The following is a 27,292-nucleotide window of genomic DNA, read 5'->3' on the forward strand; positions in this document are numbered from 1 at the left end:
GGATCTGAAGTTCCGGGTGGCCCAGCCAGGTGTAAAGGCCGGGTTCAGGAACACCGGTGAGGAGGGGCTGAGTCCCACTGGGATTTTCTTTTGTTTCAGTGCTTTGTCCCAGGTAGCCACAGTGTGTTTGGTGGACCTCAGGAGGTTCTGCCACTGGCGGCGCTCGGAGAGATTGATATGTGGGAGAAAACGTAGCGGGAGTGGCAGTTGCGCCTGTTCAAGGTCCACCCATCTCGGGCGGTTGGTAAGTATCTGCCATGTTCGGATACAGGCGAGTTGGGCCGCCATCTGATATTTTTGTAGGTCTGGAACTCCGAGGCCACCCAGTCTAGCATTGCCCAGCATCGTGGTCCTAGGGATTCTGGGCTTTCTCCCTTTCCAAATGAACCGTGACATTTCCTTTTGCAGATTTTGAAGGGCCGGTGCCGGGATCGGTACTGGGAGCGAAGAGCAAGCATATAGGAATCTCGGGAGCAAGTTCATTTTACAGGCCGTGATACGGCCCATCAGTGAGATTTCTTGCGCCGTCCACCGTTTTAAGTCCGCCACGAGTTCCGTGAACAGTGGGGGAAAGTTTGCTCGGTAAACTTCCCCCGGGTCAGCTGGGATCTGGACCCCCAGATAGCTGATGCTCTTAATTGACCATTGTATCGGGCATAGCGGGGCCAGAGCCTCTCGAATCTCTCGGGAAAGGGCCACCCCCATGGCAGCTGATTTCCGGAAGTTGATGGCAAAGCCGGTGACCCTTCCATAGCTCTCTATCTCAGCTAGGGCCTGAGGGAAGGAAGTGCGAGGTTCTGTGATGGTCAGTAAGACGTCGTCTGCATATAGGGCCAGTTTATGGTGTGTTGTGTCCGATTGGAAGCCCTTGATTTCCGGGTTTCGCCTGATCCGTTGGGCGAATGGTTCCATGATTAACGCAAAAAGCAGTGGCGATAACGGGCAGCCCTGTCTGGTTCCGCAGGTCAGGCCAATAGGGGGAGAAAGGATGCCATTGACTCTGAGAAGGGTTTTGGGCGCAGAATAGTTAGCCAAAGCCATGGCGCAGAACTCTGGACCAAAGCCAAAGGCCTCGAGAGTAAGCCTCATGAAGTTCCAGTCCACTTTGTCAAAGGCCTTAACTGCGTCCAGGGCCAGAAGCACCAGCTCTCGGGAGTCTCGGGAGGCAAGTTCCACCAGGTTCAAAGCTCTGCGAATATTATCAGCTGTAGAACGGTGTGTGATGAAGCCACTCTGGTCGGCGTCAATTATCTCTGGTAGGGTCCGGGACAGGCGGGTTGCCAGAATTTTGGAGTATATGTTGGCGTCTATATTGAGCAGAGCAATCGGTCTGTAGGACGCAGGATTCTTTGGGTCGCCGCCAGGTTTAGGCAGCAAGACGGTGATTGATTCTTGCATTGACGGGGTTATAGTGCCCGTGGTTCTGAATGAATTAAACAGCTGTACCAGGGGTGGGAGGAGTTGGGGTTTGAAAATTTTATAAAATTTCGTTGTGTAGCCATCTGGGCCAGGGGCTCGAGACTTGAGGGATTTTATCGCCTCATCGACTTCCTCGCCGGTGATTGGGGCTTCCAATGAGTCCCGGGCTGCATCCTCTAGTCGGGGGAGCGCCGCGCTTTGCAGGTATTCCCTCTGTTCTTCGACCTTCCGAGGCGGGGCGGCCATTACCTGGGTCAGGTGGGCAGATGCAATTCGAAGCTTGTCGTGATCTGAGTATTGCGTCTTGCCCTGCTGGTCCCGTAGGCCCACGATTGTGTTGTTTCTTCTTATCTTAGCCAGTTTAGCCACCAGTAGTTTGTTTGCTTTATTATTTTTGGCATAATAGAACTGTTTGGCTTTCGTCATTTGATGGGCGGTATGTTCCGCATAGTGGGCTTCAATTTTCTTTTTTGCTATTCGGAGAGCTCGCTGCGTTTTAGGGGTCCAGCCCTTCTCCTTATGGGTCTTTTCTGCCTTCTCCAGTTCTTCTTCAAGGCCCTGACGAATTTGTTGTTTGTGTCTATGATAGGCTGCCCCTTTGGCAATCAGTTCTCCCCGCACCACTGCCTTCATTGCATCCCAGGTGTTAGCTAGGGAGGTATCTTCGCTAGGGTTTTCCTTGAAGAAATTGACGATCGTGGTTGCGATAGCGTCTCTGAGTGGCATCTCATTAAGGATGGGGTCGTATAGTGTCCATCTGCGTCGCTGGGGATCAGGGGGACCCTGAACTCGGAGTTCCAAGGTGACCGGGGCGTGATCGGATAGGATTCTGGAGCCTATGGTCACCTCTTCAGTGAAGGCGAAGATTTGCGGGGATATTAGAAGGAGATCTATCCTGGAGAATGTCCGGTGAACATAAGAGTAGAAGGAGAAGTCTTTTTCAGATGGGTGGAGCACTCTCCATGAGTCCACCACTCCCAGGGTCCTGAACAAGCGCAGGAGGGCTAAGGCCGTGGTGAAGTCTCCAGGGGAGGGTGGGTGCGATTTGTCTTTTACGGGGTCCGGGACCCCATTAAAGTCCCCACCGATCACTATCTGGCCCTCCAGAAAGGGCGAAAGAGTTGTGGTGAGCGAATCATAGAAGGGTGCTTGGCCCAGGTTCGGCGCGTATACGGAGACCAGGGAGAACAGTTGTCCCGCTAGTAGGCATTTCACTGCTATGTAGCGTCCTTCCGGGCAGCTTATGGTGTCCAGAATCTGGGGATTCAGCCCCCTCTGGAACAGGATTGCAGTGCCACCTCGCTTGGAGTTGCCGGATGCGAAGAGTTGTTTTGGAAAGTCACGAGAGTGTAGGCGGCTGAAGTCTGCCGGTAGCAGGTGAGTTTCCTGTAGCATGGCCACGGCGGCGGCCTCATTCTGGAGTTTTTGTAGAATTGATTTGCGTTTAGCCGGTGAGTTCAGGCCCTTGACGTTTAGAGAGACGAACTTCCAGGTTTGCTGTTCCGGAGCGGGACCTGGGGTCGCTGATGAAGCTTGTGGGAGGGGGGGAGCTACTGAAGAATCAGCCATTATGTCGTGGGAGATGAGACCATCTGTTATCCTGCTTCAGGGGTTTTTGCTCGGACCGCCAACGGGAAGTCCAAGTTTTAACTGGGGATAGAGGACCCATTATGGGGTTAGGCCCTCCCCTGGCCAACGGGGCCGTGAACCAAAGAATAGCCAACATGGCTGAAAATGTGAGTGGTTTGCTCCAAGGACTCATAGGTGGAATGTACCTTGAAGCTGGGCATGAGCCGTGGGGGGGGGGGTCCGCTGCATCGGGGATGAAATCCATCCATGTTTACAAGAGTGGCGGTTGGTTCCGCTGCGCCAGTATCGCTGAGTTGGGTCATAGGGGGTCGGAAGGGTCCCCTGCAAGGTCGTTCCAAGTTATCTTCTCCTCCTAAATCTCGGAACCCTCGACCATGTATTTTGTTTGGACCTAGGGGAGGCTATGAGGTCCGAGTCAGTTGCCGCTTCAGTGGCCTGTGAGGGCGAGGAGTTAGCGGGGACCGGCTGCAATATACTTCCAGCGTCGTCTAGATGATTGATCCTGCGTATGGTACCCTTATAGGAGAATTGCAAGGCTGTAGGAAAGAGCCATTTATAGCGAACCTTTTGGGCTTGAAGGAAGGTGGTTAGCGGGCGAAGGGCTCGCCTTTTCTGGAGGGTCAACGGAGATAGGTCTTGGTAGATCTGAAGAGGGATCCCTTGGAAGGTGATTTCGTTCTCAGAGCGACTTATTGCTGATATGGCTTCCTTTGTTGTAAAGAAATGCACCCTGGTGATCACATCAGGAGGGCCGTCTGACTCAACTCCACGGCGGGGGTTTAGTCTGTGGGTGCGATCCAGTAGCAGCAGTGAATCCTCCATGTCTGGGAGGAGAGACTGAAAGAAGAGGCCCACGTATCCGGCAAGCTCTTGGTCTGGGACTGACATAGGAACCCCTCGGATGCGGAGGTTGTTGCGCCGGGCTCTGTTCTCCAAGTTTTCCTGCTTATACTCCAGGATTTCGCATTTGTCCTGCAAAAGCCCCACGGAGCGCTGAATCTCAGACAGGGAGGAGGCGTGGTCCTGGGCTCGATCCTCAATCTCCCCCACTCTCTGTTCTATCTCCGAGACCCTTTTATCGGTAGTCTCCAACTTGGCCGTAAGCTCCGACATACATGATCGAAATTCGGTTTTAATGTCAGCCATGAAATCACGAATGTCCTCCTTAGTTGCTAACGGTCCCCTGTTGTCCAGAGATTCTCGTGAGGCGGGGGGAAGAGTGTCCAGTTTCTTTGCTTTGTCGGATGACATTAGCATTGTTGCTATGTCTGAGGACTTGGCGGATTTCGGTTGCCTAGACATGGTGTGGCCTGGCAAGCGTGGGTCAGGGCCACAGGCAGTTCATACGCAAAAGTGGCGATGGCTTGAGGGTAGCCTGAAACCCTCCGGGGGCTGGAATGAGTGTTCCGATGTCCTGGTTGCACGCAGGGGCTTCTAGTGCGAAGGGGAGGAGGATTAAGGTGTCGTCCCGGTCTCACTGGTACCAAGCTGGGCGGGGGGGGATGGCGGGCGTGGGCTGGGGCGCCCCAGGAAGCAAACAAGGGGACGAGCGGGAGCAGCTCAGGTGCCGGGGCACGCCAGTTCAGGCTGGGCTCTCAGAGAGGAGGGCGCGGGTCCAGATCGCCACGGGTGCCCACCGGATTCCTGGTGGTAATGGTGGCAGTAGAGGGTTTATGTCACCGTTAGGAGGGCAGTAGAGGGTGGCGCCGTTATCCGGAACTATGGGCCAGGAGGTCTGTTCCTGCAGGGATGCAAAGTCTGATGGAGGTGGAGTTGGTCCGAGGCTCGCCCTCGAGAACTCTATGGCCCCGGCCCCCTCCTCCAAAGTGGCGGCGGGGCGTAGCGGAGGGCGAGAGCCGAGGGACCGCAGCTGCGTGGTGTGGTGTGCCCCCGGTGTATCTGGGGCGGCTGCAAGGTCTTCTTCTCCTGGGGGCGTCCGGGACAGAGGGGGAAGCAAAGGGGGGCCCGAAGCTCCTACCTCGTCTCCCGCCGCCTGGGATGTCAGCTGGATCGCCGGAGTGCTCAGGGGTCCATAGGAGGAGCTCCGATGGCGAGGCCGCGTCTCGGCCGTCGTCGCTGGGTCCCGTCCGCCATCTTGGATTACGCGGCGGAGGGGCCGCGAAATGCAGGCGGCCCGATCATCTTTGTCTCGGCGAATCCGGGTCCCAGCAGCTCAGCGGCGGGGCTCCGGACCTTCTCACATCCCCTCACCGAGTTGGGTCCGAAAACGCTGCCTGGGAACCTTCACAAGCTGGGATGCAGCGGGCTTCCCACGGAGGCCATCAAGGAGGCGACTGCATAGTCCGCGCTCCAGGCCACGCCTGTAAAAGAAAGTTTAACAGTGATACAAACAACTGGCAGGGAAGTATACCAGGGAATCAAGATGTTCTGATATGCAAATGCACCAGGCTTTTGAAATTGTATTAAGGCTAACCTTTTGGAAGAATACCTGGCCTGGGAGTACATTAGGAAGTTTTAAAAGCCCATGTGAGGATTTCTGGTAGAGGAGCACACCAGCCAATCCTTCAAGTTTACAGAACAAGAAATAGTTGCTCAAAAGAAACATGTTTGCCACAAAGACATTATGAAATGTATTGGTTGAATAAGAACTTTCCGAATCCAGTGTAAAAGCCTCAAGGAATTGTTGGATAAAGAGACACTCTTGTGATACAGAGAAACTATTGTTTAAAAGAGACACTTTGTCATCCTACCTAACAATCCAGGGGAGGGGAACCATCTTCTGGACCCGAGAGTTTCTCCTAGGATAACACTTTTAGATGTATCCTTATATTTTGATTAAGACCACTTTACACTGAACATTTCCTTGCACCCTTAATTGTTTGTTTCTAGCGTGAGGGTCAGTTTAGAATGTTTTGGACACTAGGACAGTTACTAACTACTTGACACTGACTGATTCTTAGTTTTAGTTTCTTAGGCAGGAAACTTCTTTCTTTAGAATAGGGTTAGAGAGGCGTTCTTCCAACCCGTTTTGTGTTGAATAAAATGTCTTACTCTGAGAATATTACAACCTTGTGTACGCCTCTCATTTCTGACCTTTCAAACAATACCCTATACCTGGGTGCCAGTGCATCACAGCTATGTAAACTCCAATTGGTACAAAACACGTTTGCTAGGCTCCTTCTAGCCCCAGGCCCTACAGATTACATCTCAACTGCCCTCCATGTCCTTCACTGGCTCCCTATCCACGATCCACATTCAAGGCAAAGTGCATCACCCACCGGGCACTCCACAACACAGAACAAGAATACCTGCAGCACAAACTCACAAAAGAAAGGCCTAACAGAAACCTTTGATCAGGCTCAGCACTTCTGCTCGTAATACCTGTGACAAAATCAACAAGAATAGGGGGCTCATTCTTCTCGGTCCAAGCATCCACCATCTGGAGACCGATCCCTTCAACCACCTGTAGCATAGAATATCACCTTGCCTTCAGAAAACCTGGCTCTTCCCTTTAACAGTCAAGCAAACTCATCCCAACTTCAAAGGGGAATCTTTCTCATGCCTTAAAGGGAATGGCTTCTTAAAGATACTGTCCAGCCATGGTTTGTTTTACATGCTAAGACATATGCCACTGGTGTGCGAAAGGCATTTCCCCAGCAACAAATCATATGACCACATGAACCATTTCTCTTGGCGATAGGTCTTTGGGATCTACCAAGTTAGATTGGACTGCTGTTTGATTGCAGCCGGAATCTAGGAGACTGATATTTCTTTTGTTGATGAGGGCTGTTATTCTATACCCTAGGTTACCTTCTTGTGCTAATAAGGCTTGGATTTAGAGAGCTCTTCTTCCTCTTCCTTCAGTAGATACTGCTTTCCACTAGGCCAATCCTCAATAGTCCAGGTCCGACAAATTTCCATGGTCTCTGCTTAGATGTTGCATGGGCATTTCGTGATATATGGCCTGTCTGGCCATATGAAAAGCAGCATATATGTTTTGGGTCTGCCTCTGTTGGTTTGTGATTTTATTTAAAGGCGGTGGGAGGGTGTTAGAGGTTTGAAAAGTCCCAGAACCTTGTTCACCCCTGCTCTGGTTTTCCATGCTTGGGCCGAGGCTAAGTGGATTCCCTTCTAAAGGGTTTGTCGTTTCTACCGTGGGATGATATCGGGATTTTCTCTAGCTTTGCAGATTCCTTGGTCATATATTATAGTTCATAGCCAGGAGCTGTGAACCGCCTACCTGCTGGTGTCCTGAAGCTGTTTTAAGGTGGGGCAGAAATCTGCCACACAGGTCCCAGGGTGAGAGTAAGCAGTGTGAGGGGTCAGAAATGTGTGAAGGCATCATGAAGTAACACACAGACAACAGATTCACTTTTTCTAAAATCAAGATGTATTTCCTATTTGTCAGGATGGAGTAAGGACTAACTTGCCCTATGCTAAGGTCCGATTTCCCTAATTAAAGAAACTAAGGATCGTCTGTGTCCAGAAGTTCAACTTAAAAGTCTGTCTGTGTCCAAAACCTTTACTTGCCTGCACAACTGTGTAGGGATGTCAGCAATCAAAGAAATAGTGTATCAAAATAATGTTCAGAGCTTCTTCCAGCTCCTTGGCTTGTGCTACAGCCCCTTCGCCACTTTAAAAAAAGTTCCACACAAAAGACCTTGGTTACCTTCCCCAAGTTCAACACAGTTTCAAAAGGCTTCAGGGGTTCCCTTCTCCAAGGAGGCAGCTCTTTTAGCTTCAAAATCACAGTCAGTTCACTTGACTTTCAAGAAGTATTCCAAACCAACTTTGCAACCTTTCAGGCTTTTCAATAGTTCACTTAGCTTGCTCTTTTCTTGAATTACTTTAAAGGTTGGCTAGCACAACAGCTTCAGTATCTTAACTTTCCTTGGTTCATTCCAAGTAGGGGTTACTTGGTCTAGGAGCAGTTGTCAGACCACACGGTCCATCCACTACAGGTCACGCAACCGATAACCCATGGCAATTGTTATATTCACTTGTTCTCATTGGACTTCCTTGCCAACACAGGCTCCCTCTTTGAACCCGTGCCAATTGTCCATTTGTAGTTCTATTTCTCCTTGGCAGTGTTCTTGCCTCTACCACAATGTGACTTTCACACCATTCACTTCGTGGGGTGCTTTCCTTGTCCCCATCTTGCTTTCATACTGCCAAATAATGCTCATCACTTGCTTTCAAAGCCCTTGCTATTGACTTTGCTTTGATTCATACTTTCATATTTCCATCAATACTTTTGACTTGCTTTCACTGGTTTCGAAAATGCATATCACTTTAATTTCACTTGTGCGGTACTTTCATGTACTTTACATAACTTTTCATAACTTTTCTTTAGTTTGGTATTCAATAGTGCATGAAATGCTTTGCAGCTTGTTCGGTATTCACAAATCTTTCCTTGGGTCTCCTGACCCTTTTAGCATACGTTTTCATCTGATCGGCATCTCCTTGTACCCAAACCCAAGCCCCAGGAGCACACCTGCGTGACTTTCCCTCACCGTCACTCACCGGTATCAAGCGGCTCCTCCGGTTTTCTCCTCTGCGGTCGGTCACTCCCCTTTTACTCGAGAGCTTTTACGAGCAACGCTAGCCTCTTCTGAACCTTCCTGCTGCTTATGGTGGCTCCCTGGCATCTTCGGTGTCCCCCAGCTCCAGCAGGGGACACACGGCAGTGGATTCTGCAGGGCTTCTGACTTTCTCACAGCCCTCTCTTGGCTGCAGTGTCTCCCTCGTCTCTCCTGCAGCGCCCAGCATCCTTTTCACTGAGTGGTTTCCTCTCACCAAACGGGACACCTTCTCCAAAAGGGACTCTCCCTCCAAACTGGACTCCCCCTTATATGGAAGGCATAGCATCAACAGTAAAACAGACACAAGTAACCACAGTTCAAGGCAGTTTATTGAACTTCAAATAAGGGTGCGATAAATGCCTATCTAATCCTAAATCTACAGATAGGAGCAAGCTACGACCGTCAAATAATAACGCAGTCCTAGTGGTGTCTTTGTCAAAGTAAAAGGGCCTATACTAAAATAAATATTGCCAATCGTTACTGATAAATACAAATAGTGTGGGAAATATTGCTATGAAAAAGAAAGAAGTGTTAAAAAATGATATGTCAGGATTTCAGGCCTCTCTTCCCCATGTTTTTTTTTACCACGGGATAAGGCGGTTCACTCGAGCATAGCACAGTCTCTGGCTTCGTTAGCACGAGGTTACAGTTTTCTCATCAGCATCAGGGCCTGCAGAGCGTAAGGCTCCTTGCTTCCCAAAGTCTCTTCACTGAAAGGGCCTGATGCAACCAAATATATAACAAGTTCTTTTCCCCTTTCAGAATTTCACAAGTATTCACATCAGGCGATTCAATATCCACCCCGAATCCTCTTCAACCGGGCTCAGATCCTTTTAGTTAGCAGAACGTTCTGCAGAGGCTTCCCTCTGCCGGACTCAAGCCTGTCACACAAGGTACGTAGGTTCTTCCTTTTCGGGTGGCTCACGGTTAGTTTAGTTGAGTTTAGTTTGATTCATTTGTAATGTGCACCAGAACCAGGGGTAGCAGGGCACAGCAGTTACAAAAAATGCGAAGCTTGTTTGACAGGTTACATATTTAGCATAACAGTATAAATGGCGATTACACAATGAAAGATATACAATGTATACAAGTTGGTTACAGTATCTTACATGGTGCCAGTAACAGCGAATAGGTGTGATACATGTCAGCATATATACAAGTGGAAGTGGAGGTAGGTGGTACTGGAGTAGCATCCAGACTAGGGATAGGTGGAGGGGGGCAGTTAGATGTCATCCTGGTTCACCCCGGATCCCCCTCAGCTGAGCTCAAATCCTTTCTAGACCATTATTCTATTCAGATTGTTTTTAAAACGGAGTGTTGTCAGGTTTAGAAAACAGAAAAAAGGTTTTGTTTTCATCCTTGGGATTAGGACCTCTATCTGAGATAGTTTCATGACAATGAGAAGGTGTTGTATTTAAGTCTTGAACTCCCAAAGTGCACATGTAAGTCTGATTATTTGACTTGTGACATCATCTTTTCAGGGTATTGTTATGAGAGGGAATCGAACAATGACAAGATGCCATCAGGTATCTGGTAATTAGAAGATTCTCATCCTCAGTAAAGGGTCAATAATGCGTCCCTCCCAAAGGAGCCACCACTTCCCGCTGACAGCCATCCCCCGCCATGTGATCTTCCCTCCCGATACCACCCCCAGGGTTAGGATCAGGAAGCAGCTGCCTTCCCCTGGCCACATGGGTGGAGATTTTGGATGACTCCACATGATTCATCACAGCAGCAATATCGCAAATTGTTCCAGGATCAAATATTTTATAATTTGTTGGGTGTCCCTAATGTCAAGCCACCATCAGACCAAATCCTCCATTCGTCCTGCTAACTGTTGTGGTTAGATTTCAGCTGGACTGAGCTTAACGTCTTCTGATAATATTGTTGTGTCCAGAGCATTCTAATATGGGCGTTTTAAAGGTTTCATAAGCTGTTTTCCTTCTGGATTTAATGCCTGATAGGCACTCTGAAGGTCTCCTATGAGCAATGGAGCGAAATAACAAGCCTATTCATGCAAAGACCAAGCTAGAGCAGTGACTCCCCGTTTGCAGTTAGAGACGAACACCCCGAAGTCTTCTCCTTCTCGGTATGGTTGTAGCAGAGTGAAAGGAATGGGTTGTTCCCTATCTCTTGCCATGATGGTCTGAAGCAGCTGAAGGGACTCTTGGTGGTACTTATCAGTGGTTTGAATGACTGCTAGTATAGCCAGTATGATCCATAGTGTGGCAGGGGGGTTGGGGGGGTGACTCACAGTGCCACTTGATAGTAAGCTCTCAGGTTCTACAATGTGGGATACTCTGGTGGTCAACTGGGCGGATCCCTGTAATACTATCAGGAGGTGGTTTTCTGCACTTACTCCTGTTCTGGTGATCCAAGGTGTTATGGAATCAGCAACTACCTCAGGATGAAATCTCTCTTTGGACACCAAAAATACCTATAGTTTATACAGACCCATTGGGGTGACTGGGATTAGGCAGGGGTTGAATCTGGGTGTCTCTCTAGGTGGTATTAATTCCACTGTTAATGGGCAGCTTGAGGGAGTTATTTTTCTTAGACTGGGTCTTATCCAAGGCAGTTTTTTTTTCAATTTGTCCTGGCGTTTGGACACGGATGTTGTATGTGGATTAGTTCAATTGTACCAGGACTTGGCTGCACCCCACTTCAGACACCAATTTGTGCTGAAGACCAAGTAAACAATACAATGGACACTCAAGTTCCAGAATGCAACACAGAGGTCCATGTTTGACATCTCTTTTTGATGTCAGAGGACAAAAATTACAACTTTTGTGCAATACTGGTTAAGTTTGACTGAAGTATTGCAAGCAACAAGTGACACGCAGGTGCCAATTTGTACACAGTTTTGGTATTTCTCAATATGAACAAAAATGAAAAATCACGAGAGGCAGAGTAAATGGAAAATTACTCTAGGCAAGACATGTAGAAGTGATGATTATGTTTTTAGAAACCCAGGGTTCGTACACAATTAGGTTTTGATCCAGTAAACACTTTGTAAACATTATTTTAGCAAACCTGCTTGTATACATCCTCCTACACTGCTGCACTCTCCTTTCTCGCTCCCTGCATGGCTCATCCTCACTCACTTTAGCGCTGGTGAAGCATGCACGTGCCTTTCTATAGCTACTGTGTACCAACCAAAAAAAGAACCCCAACAAGAAGATCTCTTACTCAGAGGGTCGGGTGTCTGGCCCAAGGTCGCGATGTAATGAGATCCTGTCACTTGCAAAAGCGTTGAAGTTGTGTTTGGCATAGCCCATCCTGAGCTCCGTCTCCTCCTTTCTCGTTAGTCTGTGAGCTTTAAATGGTCCGCCTTCGAACCCGGGAAGGTCAGGGTCCTCAATTGGACGATGCAGAAAAGGACGCAGTTCATTTGGGGAGTAGTATCCTGGTAGGCAAGCACCAATAGTGCTGCCACCCCCCTCTTCTCTCGTCTTCTTGGCAGCAGGCCTAATCTGCAATGGGGGAGTTGGTCCCCGTAGCTGCGCCGCCAGGCTCATCACCATGCTCAGCATGGAATTCCTATATAGTGGGGCCCCTCGGCCATCCAGTAGGGGACGTTCTCCGAGAGGCTTGTGATCACTCAGGTACCAGTGCATGAGGCACAGCAGCAAGACGAACACAGAGAAGCAGAAGACTAGAACAGCCCTCCTTAGCCGCAGAAGCTTCCGTTGCAGCCGCCGCATCCCTCTGTCTTTTGCCTGTGGAGATTGTGGGAAGAAAAGAAATAAACACAGAAAGACCATGTTTATTACCAAGGTTCACATTGCTGCTTCCAAACAGGCAGCAGAGTGGGCAATCAAGCATATCACTGTCCAATAAACATCACTTATCACGGTTTTGTCTGAATATTAGCAAATATCCAGCATTCCACCATCAAGTGGTTATCAGAAGCTCCTGTCTGAGCATCGCCAATTACTTACAAACAACATGTTGTAGGTGCATACCTAATAATTGGGGTAGGTGTTTCAAACTTAAGCAATTCTGAGGTGCAAGGGAGAGATCACAGCCCTGGCATAAGGGTGAATACAAAATGTGAAGATAAGAGTCCTAAGATTGAGGGCCATCACGTCCCATGCACACCACTAAACTGTATAACCTTAAAGTATTTGCCTCTACCTACCTATAGTAGTTTTATTATTGACTGTTATACAGTTTAGTCGTATGCAGGGGACATGAGGGTCCTCAATCTTAGGACTCTATCCTCTCATCACCAATTACCTAGCATGTCTTTGCATTTACCTGTCAGAGCAACCTCTAGCTGCTGTCTGTGAGCAATTTGAACAAAACCAAAGTATTTTCCAGGAGTAACCGTAACATAACATGCACACACCTAGCAAACAATTGGGCATATTTCAAAGAAAAATACAACTCTTAACAAAAATAATTCCATTACTTTGTAAAAAAAAAATTACTATGCATATCAATAGCACAAACATCCAAAAAACAATAGGTGGTAAACGACAAAGTAAGAGAATAGTTCCATCCTTGTTCAATTGTTATCCACAGGGCCCCCTACCCATTGTTTCAATTATTCTTGCTCCAATAGGAATGGGAGATTGCAATATAAAACTGAAAACAGAACTCAGATATAAAGCTACAAAACAGTGTGAACATGTATCAGCTGTTTACAAAATGTATTAGTCACTTGAAAATAGTCTGCAACCTGAAAACCAGATTAAACATTAGGAATGTCCCTTTGTTTCTGCCAAACTAGCCAGATATATTTGGCTCCACTGGTTTACTGCTTGTACTCAAGAGTGCTGCTGGTAAAGAGAGCAAAGAACTATGCTGCTAGTTATCATAAATTCAGACAAAGTAGAATTACAATACTGCAACCAACCTGTAGAGTAGCAGGTGGGCATGTTATCCCTAGCTCCCGCCCCCTCACCTCCGTCATATTGGAACAGTAGGAGAAGAGCCCTATGTGGAACACCTGGTATCATTCCAATACCGCATCAAGTGTATGAGAGACGATATGCACTTGGACAACCATATTTAATGTATCCTCGGACTGAGAGCGTGGAAGGATGTCTGCACACACCATTGGACATCATAGAGCTATAAGTGAAATCTGACGAGAGCAGAGTGAGGTCAAACGAAAGATACTGAGACTCACTGAAACGATATACAAATACTCAAAGAGTAAAGATGTAACTGAAGTAACAAAAGACACATGTAATCGAATATGAAGAAATCATATATGCAAAGAAGATAAAGTAATCTGCTGATTAATAAATGTATATACGCAGAAACGCAAGGTAGATGAGACATATAGAAGCTTGCTGCAGAGGAAAGCAGAACATAGCTAGAGCGGCCATGATGGAAAGATGGACGTCAAACTCATATTAAAACCATTCAAGCTACCACAGAGACAGACCAGGGCTGCAGAGTCAGGAAACGCTGGAAAAACAGCTTTGTGTGAGGAATAAAGATGAGTCTATTGGCTTGGGATCGAGGATGCTATTTTAAAGAATAATTGCAAGGTACAAGGGGAGTCAAAAGGATAAGCCATGTACGTAAGACAGATTTCTCTTAGATTAAGCGAAGGAGAAAAACATCTGCAAGAGCCAAGTATTAGACAATCAAAGATGCGGAAAACCCATGTAAGATGGAGTGAACAAGTCTCCAGAGGCCAAGAAGTGTAAGGACACCCAGCACTATTGAATCAAATAGCATTAAATAGAAGTTTGAAATGGACTAATTTGTGGTCTCCTCACACGCGATACAGAAGTTAAAAACAAGGGATATTCATTAAGCCTAAAACAAAGATAATAGTGTACCTACACGCCCTTGAATGTCTTAGAAGAGAGAGCCTGCTTCAAGGTTAACTACAAAGGAGAAGCCTTGACTTGGGGCCTGACCGATGAGACGATGGACTAATTGAGAAGTGGGGAGTAGACTGATTTTTCTTGTGGCATCTGAGTTTTGTTTTGCTTACGTGCTTCTAACAAGCCAAAAGTCCAAGGTTGGAAAGCATGCCAACCAATCAGAGGGTCTATGTAGCAACATGCAATGTTGCAGAGACCAACCTGCTGCTGTTATTTCCGCTATAATCAGTATTATACGTACCTGGAGATAGTACAAGGTGTGCCCACCAGATAAGGGGCAGCCAATGAAGTCATGAACACCTAAGTATACTATAGGTACCTTTAGTTTGCCACGTAGGATGATGTGGCACATCAAGGTATAAAACCTTTGTATAATCACATTTGGTTGAGAGCGTGTGGATTACTGCCTGTTATTCACCAGATTACCCTACTTTATTTTGTGCAACGAATACTTTGCCATATTATTTGAGTCTGTCCGGTTATTTGGGTCCGAGATCATTATTGGTAATTCCATCTAGCAAATGAGACACTTCAAAGTGCTAGAGTACAAACCTGACTCTTAATATTAATTCAAGGAATGTATAGATATATCTCAGTTAGTTAGACCTGCCACGAAAATAACCTATCACAGTTATTTTGCATTTTTGTCCACACGTGATATACACCTCTAAGGGCTTCCCGAGGAATCACTGAATAAAAGCTGTTTGAGTTTAAGTGTATTTCTTTAATCTGTGTTCCTGAGAAAGGGCTGCATGCCTGCTAAAGTGTGCCTCTGTGGCCGCCCAAGCCTGGACGTACCTTAAGTCTTCGCTTGTTGATATGCTATGATATGGCATTTCTATCACACCTGTACACAAATGTTTCTAGGTTAAGCACGAGTTCTGATTTAGAAGAACAAGTTACTTACCCCTGGTAACGTTCTTTCGACTGGATGTTCCTTCCACGTATTCCTTATCTTTGATATTTCCAATATCCAGCTTGCTGCTTTGGAAAAAAATAAATTCCCCAGTAGAGGGTGCTGCGCGCCGGCGCCTGTCGAGTCGATGTCCCTCGGAGGCCTCCGTCATGACGTTGACGTCATCATGGGTATAAATATTGCGCACAGCGTCTGTTGCGCAGTTCCTTTTTGAAGTGTTATGCACTGTCCAGGATGAGACAGTTACTACCCTTGAGGGAGCGCAAACTGTGATCACAAGGGAAGTTTACAGTGGGGAAGGATGGGGGGGCTATAAGGAATACGTGGGCGGAACATCCAGTCTAAAGAACTTTACCATGGGTAAGTAACTTGTCCTTCGAATGGATTGTGTCCTCCCACGTATTCCTTATCTTTGATAGACTCCCAAAGCAGTAATGGTTCCAGATGTGTGTATAATCCCAGTTGCGCCACACCATCAAAAAGTAGGTTAAAGCACTTTTGTGGTGAGATCCAATTAAACTTAATTCCACTCTTTTGATTTGTACATTCACAATCTTTATTCAGAACTCTCATTCAGAACTCTCTACAAGTGTTTCACCCTTATATTGTCAAAGGGCTCATCTGGAGAGTATCTACAAAACAATTTAATGGTAAATAATAAAAGAAAGGAAAGAAAAATGGAAGAATATATAATACAACATTCTTAAACTTTGCTTAATTCCGGTATATACTTTCAAAGATGTGTAAAGGGCAAAAGAATAAATCAGAATCTTAAAGTAAAGCAGTAATCAAGCAGATACAGAAAATCTGGTTTCACATTCTTGAAACATTTCAATCCTTTAGTAAATCCAAAAAGTGATTCCTCCTTCCTAACTCATTTTAGCAGTTTATGGTACAAAAACAAAACGTTCTTTACAAATGCATTAGTGCTTCAAAACCACTTTAGCAATGTTAATTTTATTATGGAGGGCTACTCACCTAGTTGTGCTCTATGTGTTACTTCTGATGCGTGCTGCTTTATTAAGTTAACTTCTTTGGTGTCATTTACAATTTAAAGGATCAGAGGATCCAGGACTTTTCAGTAACTGGAACTTAACAAAGGAAAAAAGAGGGGGGAAATTAACCAATTTAAGTGGATAGTGCTACAAGTATAGGGATGATTTAGAAGGTTAACCCTGTTTATTAGGGGTTCAGGATGCAGAACGCTTACCTTTAAGTATTTGGTAACAGTCTTCTTTAAATAGGATCCGATTGTCCTTCTTCGGATGCAGCAAATTTGTTGCATAACAACTTAGTAATTTCGCTGGCTTTTTATACTGCAGGGAGAACGCCGCAATGGGGTCATCATGCCTGTGCGTGCGTGCGTGCGTGATGACGTCCCAAAGCAGTAATGTAAACAGGAGGCGGGAGTAAAAACGTAATTTCTTTTAAGTATGCACAGAATGCAATACTGCCTTGCCAAATGTAGTCTCTCGGTTAGTGGAAGAATCCAAACTGTAACAATTTGTACAGATGTTTGCAGACGACCATGTGGTATCTGCGCAGATGTCTTTTAATGGAACTCCACTTTGAAGAGCTGACGAAGCTGCGATACTCCTGGTTGAATAAGCCCTTAAGTACTCTGAAGGGTCTTTACCGGCCAACTTGTAACATTCTACAATAGTTAGAATAATCCATCTAGAAATGGTTTGCTTGGTGATGGCTAGACCCAGTTTATGACCTGTGTAACCGACAAATAATTGGCCAGTTCGCCTTAATTTTGCCAGTCTGCTAATATAGAAACTCAAGGCACGCCTTGGATCAAGTCTGTGCAGCCTTATTTCCTCTTTTACCCAGATGAGGAGGAGGGTAAAAGGAAGGCAAGGTTATTTTTTGGGTGATATGAAATTCCGAAACAACCTTGAGGACGAAGTTAGGCTTGACTTGTAAAACCACCTTGTCCTTGTGAAAGACAGTGTGAGGAGGCTTGCAGGATAAAGCGTGTAGCTCGCTCACCCTTTGGGCAGATGTTATTGCCAAAAAGACAGTTTTACGGGGAAGGAAGTCTCAATGGGCAGGAATGAAGGGGTTCAAAAGGAGTACCCATTAGTTAAGACCAAATTTAGGTCCCACAAGGGGAGTTGAAAAGGAATTGGGGGGTAAACATTACTTAACCCCTTAAGAAATTGAATTACCAAGCGTATTTTAAAGTAAGAGGGTTCCTCAGCAGTGCGCTTGAAGATGGACAGTGCTGCTAGGCAACCTTTTATTGTGCCAATCTGGAGTCCCAGATTTGCTAAGTGCAAAGGGAAGGATAACACCATTGGTGTGTTACATGTGAAAGGGTCAACATTCTTATCTCTACACAAGCTGCAGAACTTGTTCCAACGGCAGCGGTATAAAGATTTGGTTGCTGGCCTTCTGGCTGAAAGCAAAACCTCCATTAAATCGTCCGGGAGGTCCCAATCTTTGTATCTCAGCCTCTCGGAAACCATGCGTGAAGGCTGAGAGTCCTGATATCCGAATGGAGAAGCTGACCCTCCTCTCGCAAGAGAAGATCCTCTCTTTGTGGAAGACGAATCTGAGGACAGATGGACATGTGTAGAAGGTCCAGGTACCACGTTCCCCTGTCCTAATCTGGGGCAATTAGGATCATGGATTTCCTGGACCTCCTCAACCGCTTTATTACGTGTGGAATGACGGGGACTGAAGGAAATGCGTACAGGAGTGGAAATTCCCAGTCCACCACAAACGCGTCTCCTAGAGCTCCTCTCGGGGGAAATTCCCTTGAGTAGAATAGTTCGCACTTCCCGTTGACACTGGTCGCGAACAGGTCCACATGAGGGATTCCCCAAAGGGTGAAGACCTTTTGAAGGACTTCCTGAGCTAGTTCCCACTCGTGGAAGACTGTGCTCTGCCTCGTCAGAGCATCCGCCGCTGTGTTCTTCTCTCCCGCTAAGTGAACTGCTGACAGAGATATTCCTTCTTGTACTGGCCAGAGCCAGAGCTGCATTGCCTCTCTGCACAGTGGTAGTGGCCCTAGACCTCCTCTTTTGTTGAGGTAGTTCATGGCCACTGTGTGGTCCATCATTATCAGGACATTCTTTCCCCGTACAGAGGGCAAAAAGGCCTTCAGCGCTAGTCCGATTGCCCTCAGCTCTAAAAGATGAGTGAGGCATCTGTCACTACTGTTATCTCCGGTCATGGTTGCCAACAAGGTTCTCCTTTCAAGATGTTCTCCCGACAGGCCCACCACTGAAGGTCCAGTGAGACTCTGTTTGGGATTTGTAAAAGGTCAGACATCCTTCCTGAGAACTGTGACCACTGTGTCCTAAGAGCCCATTGAAGAGGTCTCATTCTCAGGCGTGCCTGAGGCACCAGGAAGATGCATGATGCCATCAGGCCGAGCAACCTCAGAAAGTCAAAGGCCGGGAGATGTTGGGCATTTTGGAATTTTGTCACCATCTGCAGAATGTCTTCAGCCCTCACCTCTGGTGGTGAGGTTTTCCCCAGGGATGCATCCATGACTGCTCCGATAAACTGGAGTCTTTTTGATGGTATCATGTGGGACTTCTTGAAGTTGAGGAAGAAGCCCAGCTTGTGGCGTGTGGAGCGAGTGGCGGGTATGGTTTAGATGATCCAGGGCTTATTCCGGGGACCTGGCCCTGAACAGCCAATCGTCCAGGTAGGGGTTGTTAGGCAGAAACCTGTGCAGTTCCCTCTGGGACCACTGCAAAAGATTTAAGACTACAGGTGTTTGGCAGTAAACCCACTTGGTTGCAGTCTGTACCACACAGATTCACTTGGTAGCTGTGGCTGAGCAGTCAGACTTCCCTCAAGAAGAGTTAGGCAGTATGCAAAGTATACACCATAGGCACTCAGATACAATAGCACAAACACTGAACAGAGCTTTGGTATCAAGGTATATACTTATTTATTTAAAAACACACTGATTGAAACACTCCAGCACTATTATTGTAAATCACTCTCAACACAGTTACTATTATTATATATACATCCCTTATTCCTTATCAGACAAGTCTTAGTTAACACCACTTATTTCCAGACAGAGGTGAGCGCTTAACTATACATGGCACTTCAATAAATTAACGAAAAAGGGAGGGAAAAAGGCAGAATGTAGGAAAATACACCACACTAATATTTAGGAACTCTTAAGCAAGGCAGGAAAGTCAAAAGTTACTTGTGAGTCCATAGGCCGGGCCCACTCTTGGAGAGAGCAGGGCACAAATGCACCCAAGATCACACAATGACAACAGGCTTAAAACGTCTTGCAGGGAGTTCAGAAAAGGTTTTAGTTAGGCTCAGTCAGAAAAGTTTAGCCAGGGTGTTCCAGGCTGACCCAGGTTCGAATGCCGGGGGCTAAATCTACCCCGTACAGTCGGTTGCAAGGGAAGCCAGGCGGAACACGGTACCTTATGGGGAAAGGATCCTCCAGCGGGGGCAGTTGTTCCTGGCAGCGGGTGCAAGTCGCGAAGTTGTCCAGAAGAAGAGAAGATCTCGACGTGGAGGAAAGATGAAGGTCGTTGCACTGCCAGGGAAGAAACCAGCCGCAGAGTTTTCCGGTTAAAGGTACTACCCTTTGATTCGCGGTAGTGGTAAAACGTGGTATCCCGGTTGCCGGGGTGCTTGGTACAGGCAAGGCGGCCACGAGATGCTCCAGGAAGCGAAAAAGGAAGCAGACTGGTTATCCCCACCAGTCAAAGGAAGAAGACTCTCCGGGCTGGAGATCTCCTCTGTCGTTGGGAAAAGTGGTGAGACAGTTCAGCAGGGCTCCACCGGTGGTGTCGTCGTAGCAGGTCGGCTCAGCTTCTCCCTCGTCGGATTCTTAGGTCCTGTGGCGACTTCTAAAGTTCCAGTCCCCAAAGCCCTGCTTTTATGCAGCATACCCCCATTGACTCAGCCTAGCTGTCAATCAAACATGCTAAGTGGTGAGCCGGCCGGCTCACCACTTGGGCCAATCACACAAGAGTGCGACTTGAGTTACCAAGGTAACTCAGTCCAGGGTGCCTAAACCCCCTCCTACACCCCCTGTGGTACCCAGACAGAGTGGCACCACTTTTGGAGGCTTCTGTGGAGATGCCCGCCAAAAAGTGGAACAAAGGGCTCAACTTGGGTTGGAGTCACAGAAGCGAACACAAACGCCATTTTAGAACCGAGTTCTGGCAAAAAATACCAATCGGAGAATTAATATTAAATAAATAAACCGGCGGTGTGTTCGAGGCTATAGGAATTAATTAATTAAAGTTGGTAGCCTCGAACAATGGGAAATCCCATAGAGATATATTTGCGGTCGAATATAAAAAGTAGTATCCACTGCCACCAGCCAAAACTCGATCAGGGGGGACGGAGACGTGCCCCCTCGACTAACAGACCCCGGGGCAATCGAATTGCCCCGGCCAGTATGTCCACAATATGATGGTTTGTACTGGTTCTATTCTGAATTTGAGACTAGTAAAGTCAATGGTGACTTTACATGCCCTGGGAGACAGTAGTCAGTCCCAGAGTATGGAGTCTATATTGGGGGGTCACTATGACACCCCTGTGTTACTGCACTGAGGGTGCTGTGTAACACACATCACAAAAACACATGAAGCCCTATGGAGTAAAAGACCCCATAGCCCATTAAACACATCTAGAGTCAAAGAAACACACTCAAATCATGCCCAAGAGTGAGGGTAAAAGAGTCTCACTCTTGGTAGGAGAAAATAATAAACCCCAAAAATCCAGCAAAGCTGCTGGGGGACTCACTAGGTTAGGAAATTCAGCCTAAACAGAGAATTCTCCCTAACAGGGGTAGACGTGAATCGCCCTCTACTGAGACTCGCTGCCACAACCGCCATTAGCTTGGTGAAAACCCTCTGGGCGGAGGTTAGCCCAAATGGCAGAACCCGAAACTGATAGTGAGAGTTGCCAATGGCGAACCTCAGTGTCAAGATCCTACTCCCCTGCCACCGAGCACCGCTACATGCGCCTCTGCCTTTATTTCCTTGTTTTACTGCTGCAGTTTTGGACTAATCTAATTGCGTGTTCCATTCCGGCTTTTGGGTTAAACCAGCAGATGCATTCTGGGACATGTATGCTGTCCAAAAGGCAGAGGGCTGGAGGAGGCATACTAAATACATTTGTTTGCAGCAAGCTACTAAGAGCTTGAGAGGGCCTGATTGCATTAACCTGTTCCAAGCTACTGCAGGCTAGACTGCAGAGAGCTGGAGAGCACTTGATTAGAAACTACTGCTGCAGGCTACTGAAGCCAGGGCTGGGCTTAATTGAACACAGCTGCCAGAGTCTGCAATCAGCTCCACCCTGCTGGCCTGCTGGCTGGGAGGGCCTTTATGAGCTCACTTCGAACAGAAGCAGTTGTCAGTCAACTGCTTCCACTGGGAGTTTGTGTTGGTGCTCCTGTTACCAGTTTCTGACCTTTCCTGGAAATCCTCTTTTGGCCTTTGATTCCTGTTGCTGTTGATGCTTGCAGCTCCCTCTCCAGTCTGCTGCAGCCTTCCGCCCTGCTCCTCTGGGCTCCCATCTGGCGGCTCTGCCTCACTCCACTGCCTTCCGCCCTGCTCCTCTGGGCTCCCACCTGACGGCTCTGCTGTACCCCGCTGCCTTCCATCCTGCTCCTCTGGGCACTCCGCTGCCTTCTGCCCTGCTCCTCTGGGCTCCCACCTGGCGGCTTTGCCGCACTCCGCTGCCTTCTGCCCTGCTCCTCTGGGCTCCCACTCGACGGGTCTGCCATACTCCGCTGCCTTCCGCCTTGGTCCTCTGGGCTCTCACCTGACGGCTCTGCCACACTCCGCTGCCTTCCGCCCTGCTCCTCTGGGCTCCCCCCTGGCGGCTTTGCCGCACTCTGCTGCCTACTGCCCTGCCCCTCTGGGCTCCCACCTGGCGGCTCTGCAACACGCCACTGCCTTCCGCCCTGCTCCTCTGGGCATCCACCTGACGGCTCTGCCACTCTCTGCTGCCTTCCACCCTGCTCCTCTGGGCTCTAGCCTGACGGCTCTGCCACACTCCGCTACCTTCCGCCCTGTTCCTCTGGGCTCCCACCGACAGCTTTGCCACACTCCACTGCCTTCTGCCTTTCTCCTCTGGGCTTCCCTGCTTGGCAGCCTTGCCACACTCCTGACATCTGCCCTGTTCCTCTGGGCTCCTTGCCTTGCAACCTGCCAGTTCTAACTTCTGATATCCTATCCTGTCTTGTACCTGGTTATTTCTTTCAACGCTGCTTTCTACTTCTATACATCTTGGTCCACTGTTGTGCCTCCACTTGAATCCGTTTTACAGTGTGGCCCTGGGTTGGTCTCCGTTCAGATCAGATAAGAGAAGACTTCTGTTGCCTTCACCTAGTCAGTTGAAGTCGTACCTGCCTCAGTATATGGTCTTTCAGTTTTACCCTTGCAATGAGTACAACAGATTCCTCGGCACGCCTAAGTCATGACGTTGCTGTATGACTGTTGTTAAGAGTAATCTGCTGGTACCTATCCCAAGGGCTTTCCTTAATCCCTGGAGACCCCTTATCATACTCCAGTACACCCTTATTTCTGATCAATCCAAGTTGCCCAGTGTACTTGCTTGTCTTTGCCTTTTCTCAGTTTCTTTGTTTACAGCCTGCTCCTGCAGTTCCTGTGAATACCTGTTTCAACTAACAGCTTGGTATGTACCTTTAATCTGTTATATTCTAGCATTGTCTCCGGAATCTCCCTTAATCTACTTGCATACAGTGAGACATAGCCTCTGCCTGTACTCCCCGCCTAGACTTGTGACACTCAGGTACATTCTGTGCTTTTGGTGGATTGGCACATGAAAGTAAGTATCCTGAAGGTCCAGAGATACCAACCAATCCTGAAGCTGGAGGGCCTGAAGGATCTGAGAAAGGGTAACCATATTGAACTTGTCCAATTCTCGTAAGTCCAAGATGGGTCTCTTTCCTCTGTACTTTTTCTGAATTAGAAAATAAGGGGAGTACCAACCCTTGTTCCTCTCCGCTAAAGGTACCGGTTATATAGCACCTTTCTCTAGCAGGTATAGAATCTCCTGCATAAGGAGTGGGTCTGGAAACTTCAAAAGAGTTGTTCCCCCGGTGGATGACTCTGAGGTGTGCGTAGAAAAGGCAGGCATTAACCCTGGGCAACGGTCTCCGATGCCCAAGCATCTGAAGTAATAGCCTGCCATTCTGTCAGATATTGAGTTAACGTGCCTCCTACTGCTGTCTTGTGATATAAGACCTCAGAGAGGTTTTGAGGCGGCTGACGCAAAGGCTGAAGGTAAGGTAGCCCCTGCTGCTGCGGTCTTAGAACCTCTGCCCCGTCCACCACAGGGAAATCAACTCTGGCCTCTTTGAGCTGGCTGTCCTCTGCCTTTTCCGAATGCGGAATACTAGCGGATTTGGCCAACACCCTGGAAGTTTGCAACTTCTCCAAACTGTCATCAGCTTTCTTACCAAATAAATGAGTACCGTCAAAGGGCATATTCAGAAGCCTGGACTGTACATCTGGGGCAAATCCTTACTTCCGTAACCACGCAAATCTGCGGATTGTTGTACTAGCCGCCATGGCTCTGCTGATGCTATCAACAGAGTTGAGACTGGTCTGGAGGGATTCGCATATAGCGTCCTTTCCATCCTTGATAAGGTTCAAGGAACCGTCCCTTTCCTCCCCTTCGGGATTATGGTCAGCCGCCATTGAAACACAATCCCAAAGGGTGTGGCTAAACCTCCACAGCGGGCATGTGGCATTAGCAGACTTTAAGGCCATACTGCATGCAGAGAAAACTTTCTTGGCCATGGCATCAAACTTTTTATCATCATGATCCTGTGGGAATGTGGGATATGCATTCTGCTTTCCAGAAGAAGTTGCAGCTTGTACAACCAGACTTTCTGGAGTTGGGTGTTTTGACAGATATAGAGGATCTGCAGCTGATGCTCTATACTTAGCTGTCAATCTTGTACTGACTGCAGGGATCACATCCGGTGTTTCCCAGTTGGTAGACACCTTTTTATGCAAAGCCTTGTGAAAGGGGACAATAGGATCCTCCTGTGATCCCTTGCCAAGTATATCAGTTAGATCATCTTGCTCGTACAGAGGTGTAGGCCTAGAGTACCCCATCTATTCCATCACTTGATTCATGAGCATTCTGTAATTGCCTTCTGCATGATCCCCTGGATCAGGCTTACCAAAGTCAACCTCTGAGGATGTATCAATCCCACTTGCTTCATGCAGGGAGACCTGTAGATGTTTCATTCTGGACTCTTCTGAGACAGTTCTTCTGGAATAGAAGGTCTTCCATAGACCAGATTGACAAGGGTGGTCCTGGGAGTCTCTCCGCCAGACATTAGTCCTGGTTGCGAGAGACTTACCCAGAGTCTTTAGCTCACTATCTTTCACAGAGAAGAAATATCCTAACCATATCAGTCTTTGTCCTGCCCTGGGGCAGTCCAGCACCGAAATGCTAGGCAATTCTCCTCTGAACAAGAGTACCAACAGCACCCCCAGACAAGTGTTTCAGTCTGGTTGGACCTCATCAGTAGGGAGGAGCTGTGCCTCTCTAAGAATAGTGAGCAAGGGGTCCACGTCTGGATTCCCCTAGTAACTTAGGGTGAGACCCAAAGTTACTTAAATATGCAAATTGACAAGGGGGGTCCTGGGAGTCTCTCTGCCAGACATTAGTCCTGGTTGCGAGAGACTTACCCAGAGTCTTTAGCTCACTATCTTTCACAGAGAAGAAATATCCTAACCATATCAGTCTTTGTCCTGCCCTGGGGCAGTCCAGCACCGAAATGCTAGGCAATTCTCCTCTGAACAAGAGTACCAACAGCATCCCCAGACACGTGTTTTGGTCTGGTTGGACCTCATCAGTAGGGAGGAGCTGTGCCTCTCTAAGAATAGTGAGCAAGGGGTCCACGTCTGGATACCCCTAGTAACTTAGGGTGAGACCCAAAGTTACTTAAATATGCAAATTGACAAGGGGGGTCCTGGGAGTCTCTCTGCCAGACATTAGTCCTGGTTGCGAGAGACTTACCCAGAGTCTTTAGCTCACTATCTTTCACAGAGAAGAAATATCCTAACCATATCAGTCTTTGTCCTGCTCAGGGGCAGTCCAGCACCAAAATGCTAGGCAATTCTCCTCTGAACAAGAGTACCAACAGCATCCCCAGACGCGTGTTTCGGTCTGGTTGGACCTCATCAGTAGGGAGGAGCTGTGCCTCTCTAAGAATAGTGAGCAAGAGGTCCACGTCTGGATTCCCCTAGTAACTTAGGGTGAGACCCAAAGTTACTTAAATATGGAAATTGACAAGGGGAGTCCTGGGAGTCTCTTTGCCAGACATTAGTCCTGGTTGCGAGAGACTTACCCAGAGTCTTTAGCTCACTATCTTTCACAGAGAAGAAATATCCCAACCAAATCAGTCTTTGTCCTGCCCTGGGGCAGTCCAGCACTGAAATGCTAGGCAATTCTCCTCTGAACAAGAGTACCAACAGCATCCCCAGACACGTGTTTCGGTCTGGTTGGACCTCATCAGTAGGGAGGAGCTGTGCCTCTCTAAGAATAGTGAGCAAGGGGTCGATGAAACAATTATAGGTTTCGAGGTTGTCGGCGAAATAGTCTGTGATGTGGATGTCTTCGACGGAGTCGTCGAGGGTAATGTCCTGAACGGCATTGAGGGGGTGGAGGCTTGCGGCGTCGATGACCTTTCCTTCGGCGGAGTTGCCGATGGTAGTTGATTTTTCACGCTCTCGAGGAGTATCTCTCGCCGAGGTTGAAGACTCACTGCTTTTGTGTTTGCCAGGCTTTTCTCCTGGGGTATCGCCTCTAGGTGTCTTTGAGGGAGGCAAGGCTGCATTCTCGAACACCTTTAACATACTTTTGCGGAATTCTTCCCACTGCGCTGGGGAACTGTTTTTGGTAGGACATATTACTCTCTTCAGTGAACTGGAGGATGAGGTGGATGGCGATCTATGGCACCTTTTCTTACTATGTTTCGAAGCGGATGAGTGGTGTGATTCGCTTCGAGAACGTGACCGCAAATGTTTCTTGCGACGAGGAGACGACGGTCATCGGAAGTGAGTTTGGAAGGTGTAATGGACTTTGGGGGCTTACCTCGCTTCAGCTTCCCTCTGCGCTCCCTCAAGGACTTCGCCGTGATGGACATACTCTTGTCACATTCTGAACAAGGATGCTCTGCCGCAAGGCACCACAGACAGAGCATTTTTTAAAACCGGACTGGGGCGTAGATGGAGCTGATGAAGAGGCCATCTCGTATCGAAGTTTAGAAGTTTTTCACAGAAAAACTTGAGGAATTACGATTTTCTCACAGAACCGAGCGTTGTGTTCCCGATGCTCATGAAGCGTGGAAAAACTGAACTGAGCAACGGATGCTGCGCTCGCTACTTATACCCATGATGACGTTGACGTCGTGACGGAGGCCTCCGAGGGACACTAACACGACAGGCGCCGATGCATAGCACCCTCTACTGGGGAAAAAAAAGAATTCTATTTCTGACCCTCTGCACCTACCAAAGCATCCTACACCAGAAAGCCTGGTAGTGCAGACGGCTACTTCCTCAGGTAGGCAAAATGCCTATCCCACAATTCTGCAGGATAGGTATGATAAAAGATATGATGCCATGGCCAAGAAGGTTTTCTCGGCTGGCAGTATGGCTTTAAAATCTGCCAATGCTATGTGCACGCTAGCAAGATGTATCCACACCCTTTGTGAGTGTATTTCTATAGCGGATGACCATATCCCTGAGGGGAGGAACAAGACGGTTTCCTTAACATTGTCAAGGATGGGAAAGACGCTATGTGTGAATCCCTCCAAACTGGTCTTTACTCTGTTGACAGCATCAACAGAGCTATGGCGGCTAGTACAGTGATCCACAGATTTGCGTGGTTGCGGAAGTCAGGATTTGCCCCAGACATTCAATCCAGCCTTCTCAACATGCCCTTTGATGGCACACATTTATCAGATAAGTCTTAGTTAACAC

General features: G+C 47.8%; 1 protein-coding gene across 6 annotated transcripts in view; it reads right to left on the minus strand.

Moving 5' to 3' along the window:
- Nucleotides 1–27,292, minus strand: part of LOC138521912 (polypeptide N-acetylgalactosaminyltransferase 6-like) — a 555,359-nt gene that overhangs the window by 426,183 nt on the left and 101,884 nt on the right. For all 6 annotated transcript variants that reach the window (XM_069635078.1, XM_069635082.1, XM_069635080.1 and 3 more), the window contains one exon: nucleotides 11,742–12,271. In XM_069635078.1, the coding sequence (XP_069491179.1) occupies nucleotides 11,742–12,256 (515 nt within the window). In that variant the 5' untranslated portion in view covers nucleotides 12,257–12,271. The remainder of the gene's footprint in view (nucleotides 1–11,741; nucleotides 12,272–27,292) is intronic.

Source organism: Ambystoma mexicanum, chromosome 13 (assembly GCF_040938575.1).
Source record: "Ambystoma mexicanum isolate Mex_15411 chromosome 13, UKY_AmexF1_1, whole genome shotgun sequence".
NCBI lineage: Eukaryota > Metazoa > Chordata > Amphibia > Caudata > Ambystomatidae > Ambystoma > Ambystoma mexicanum.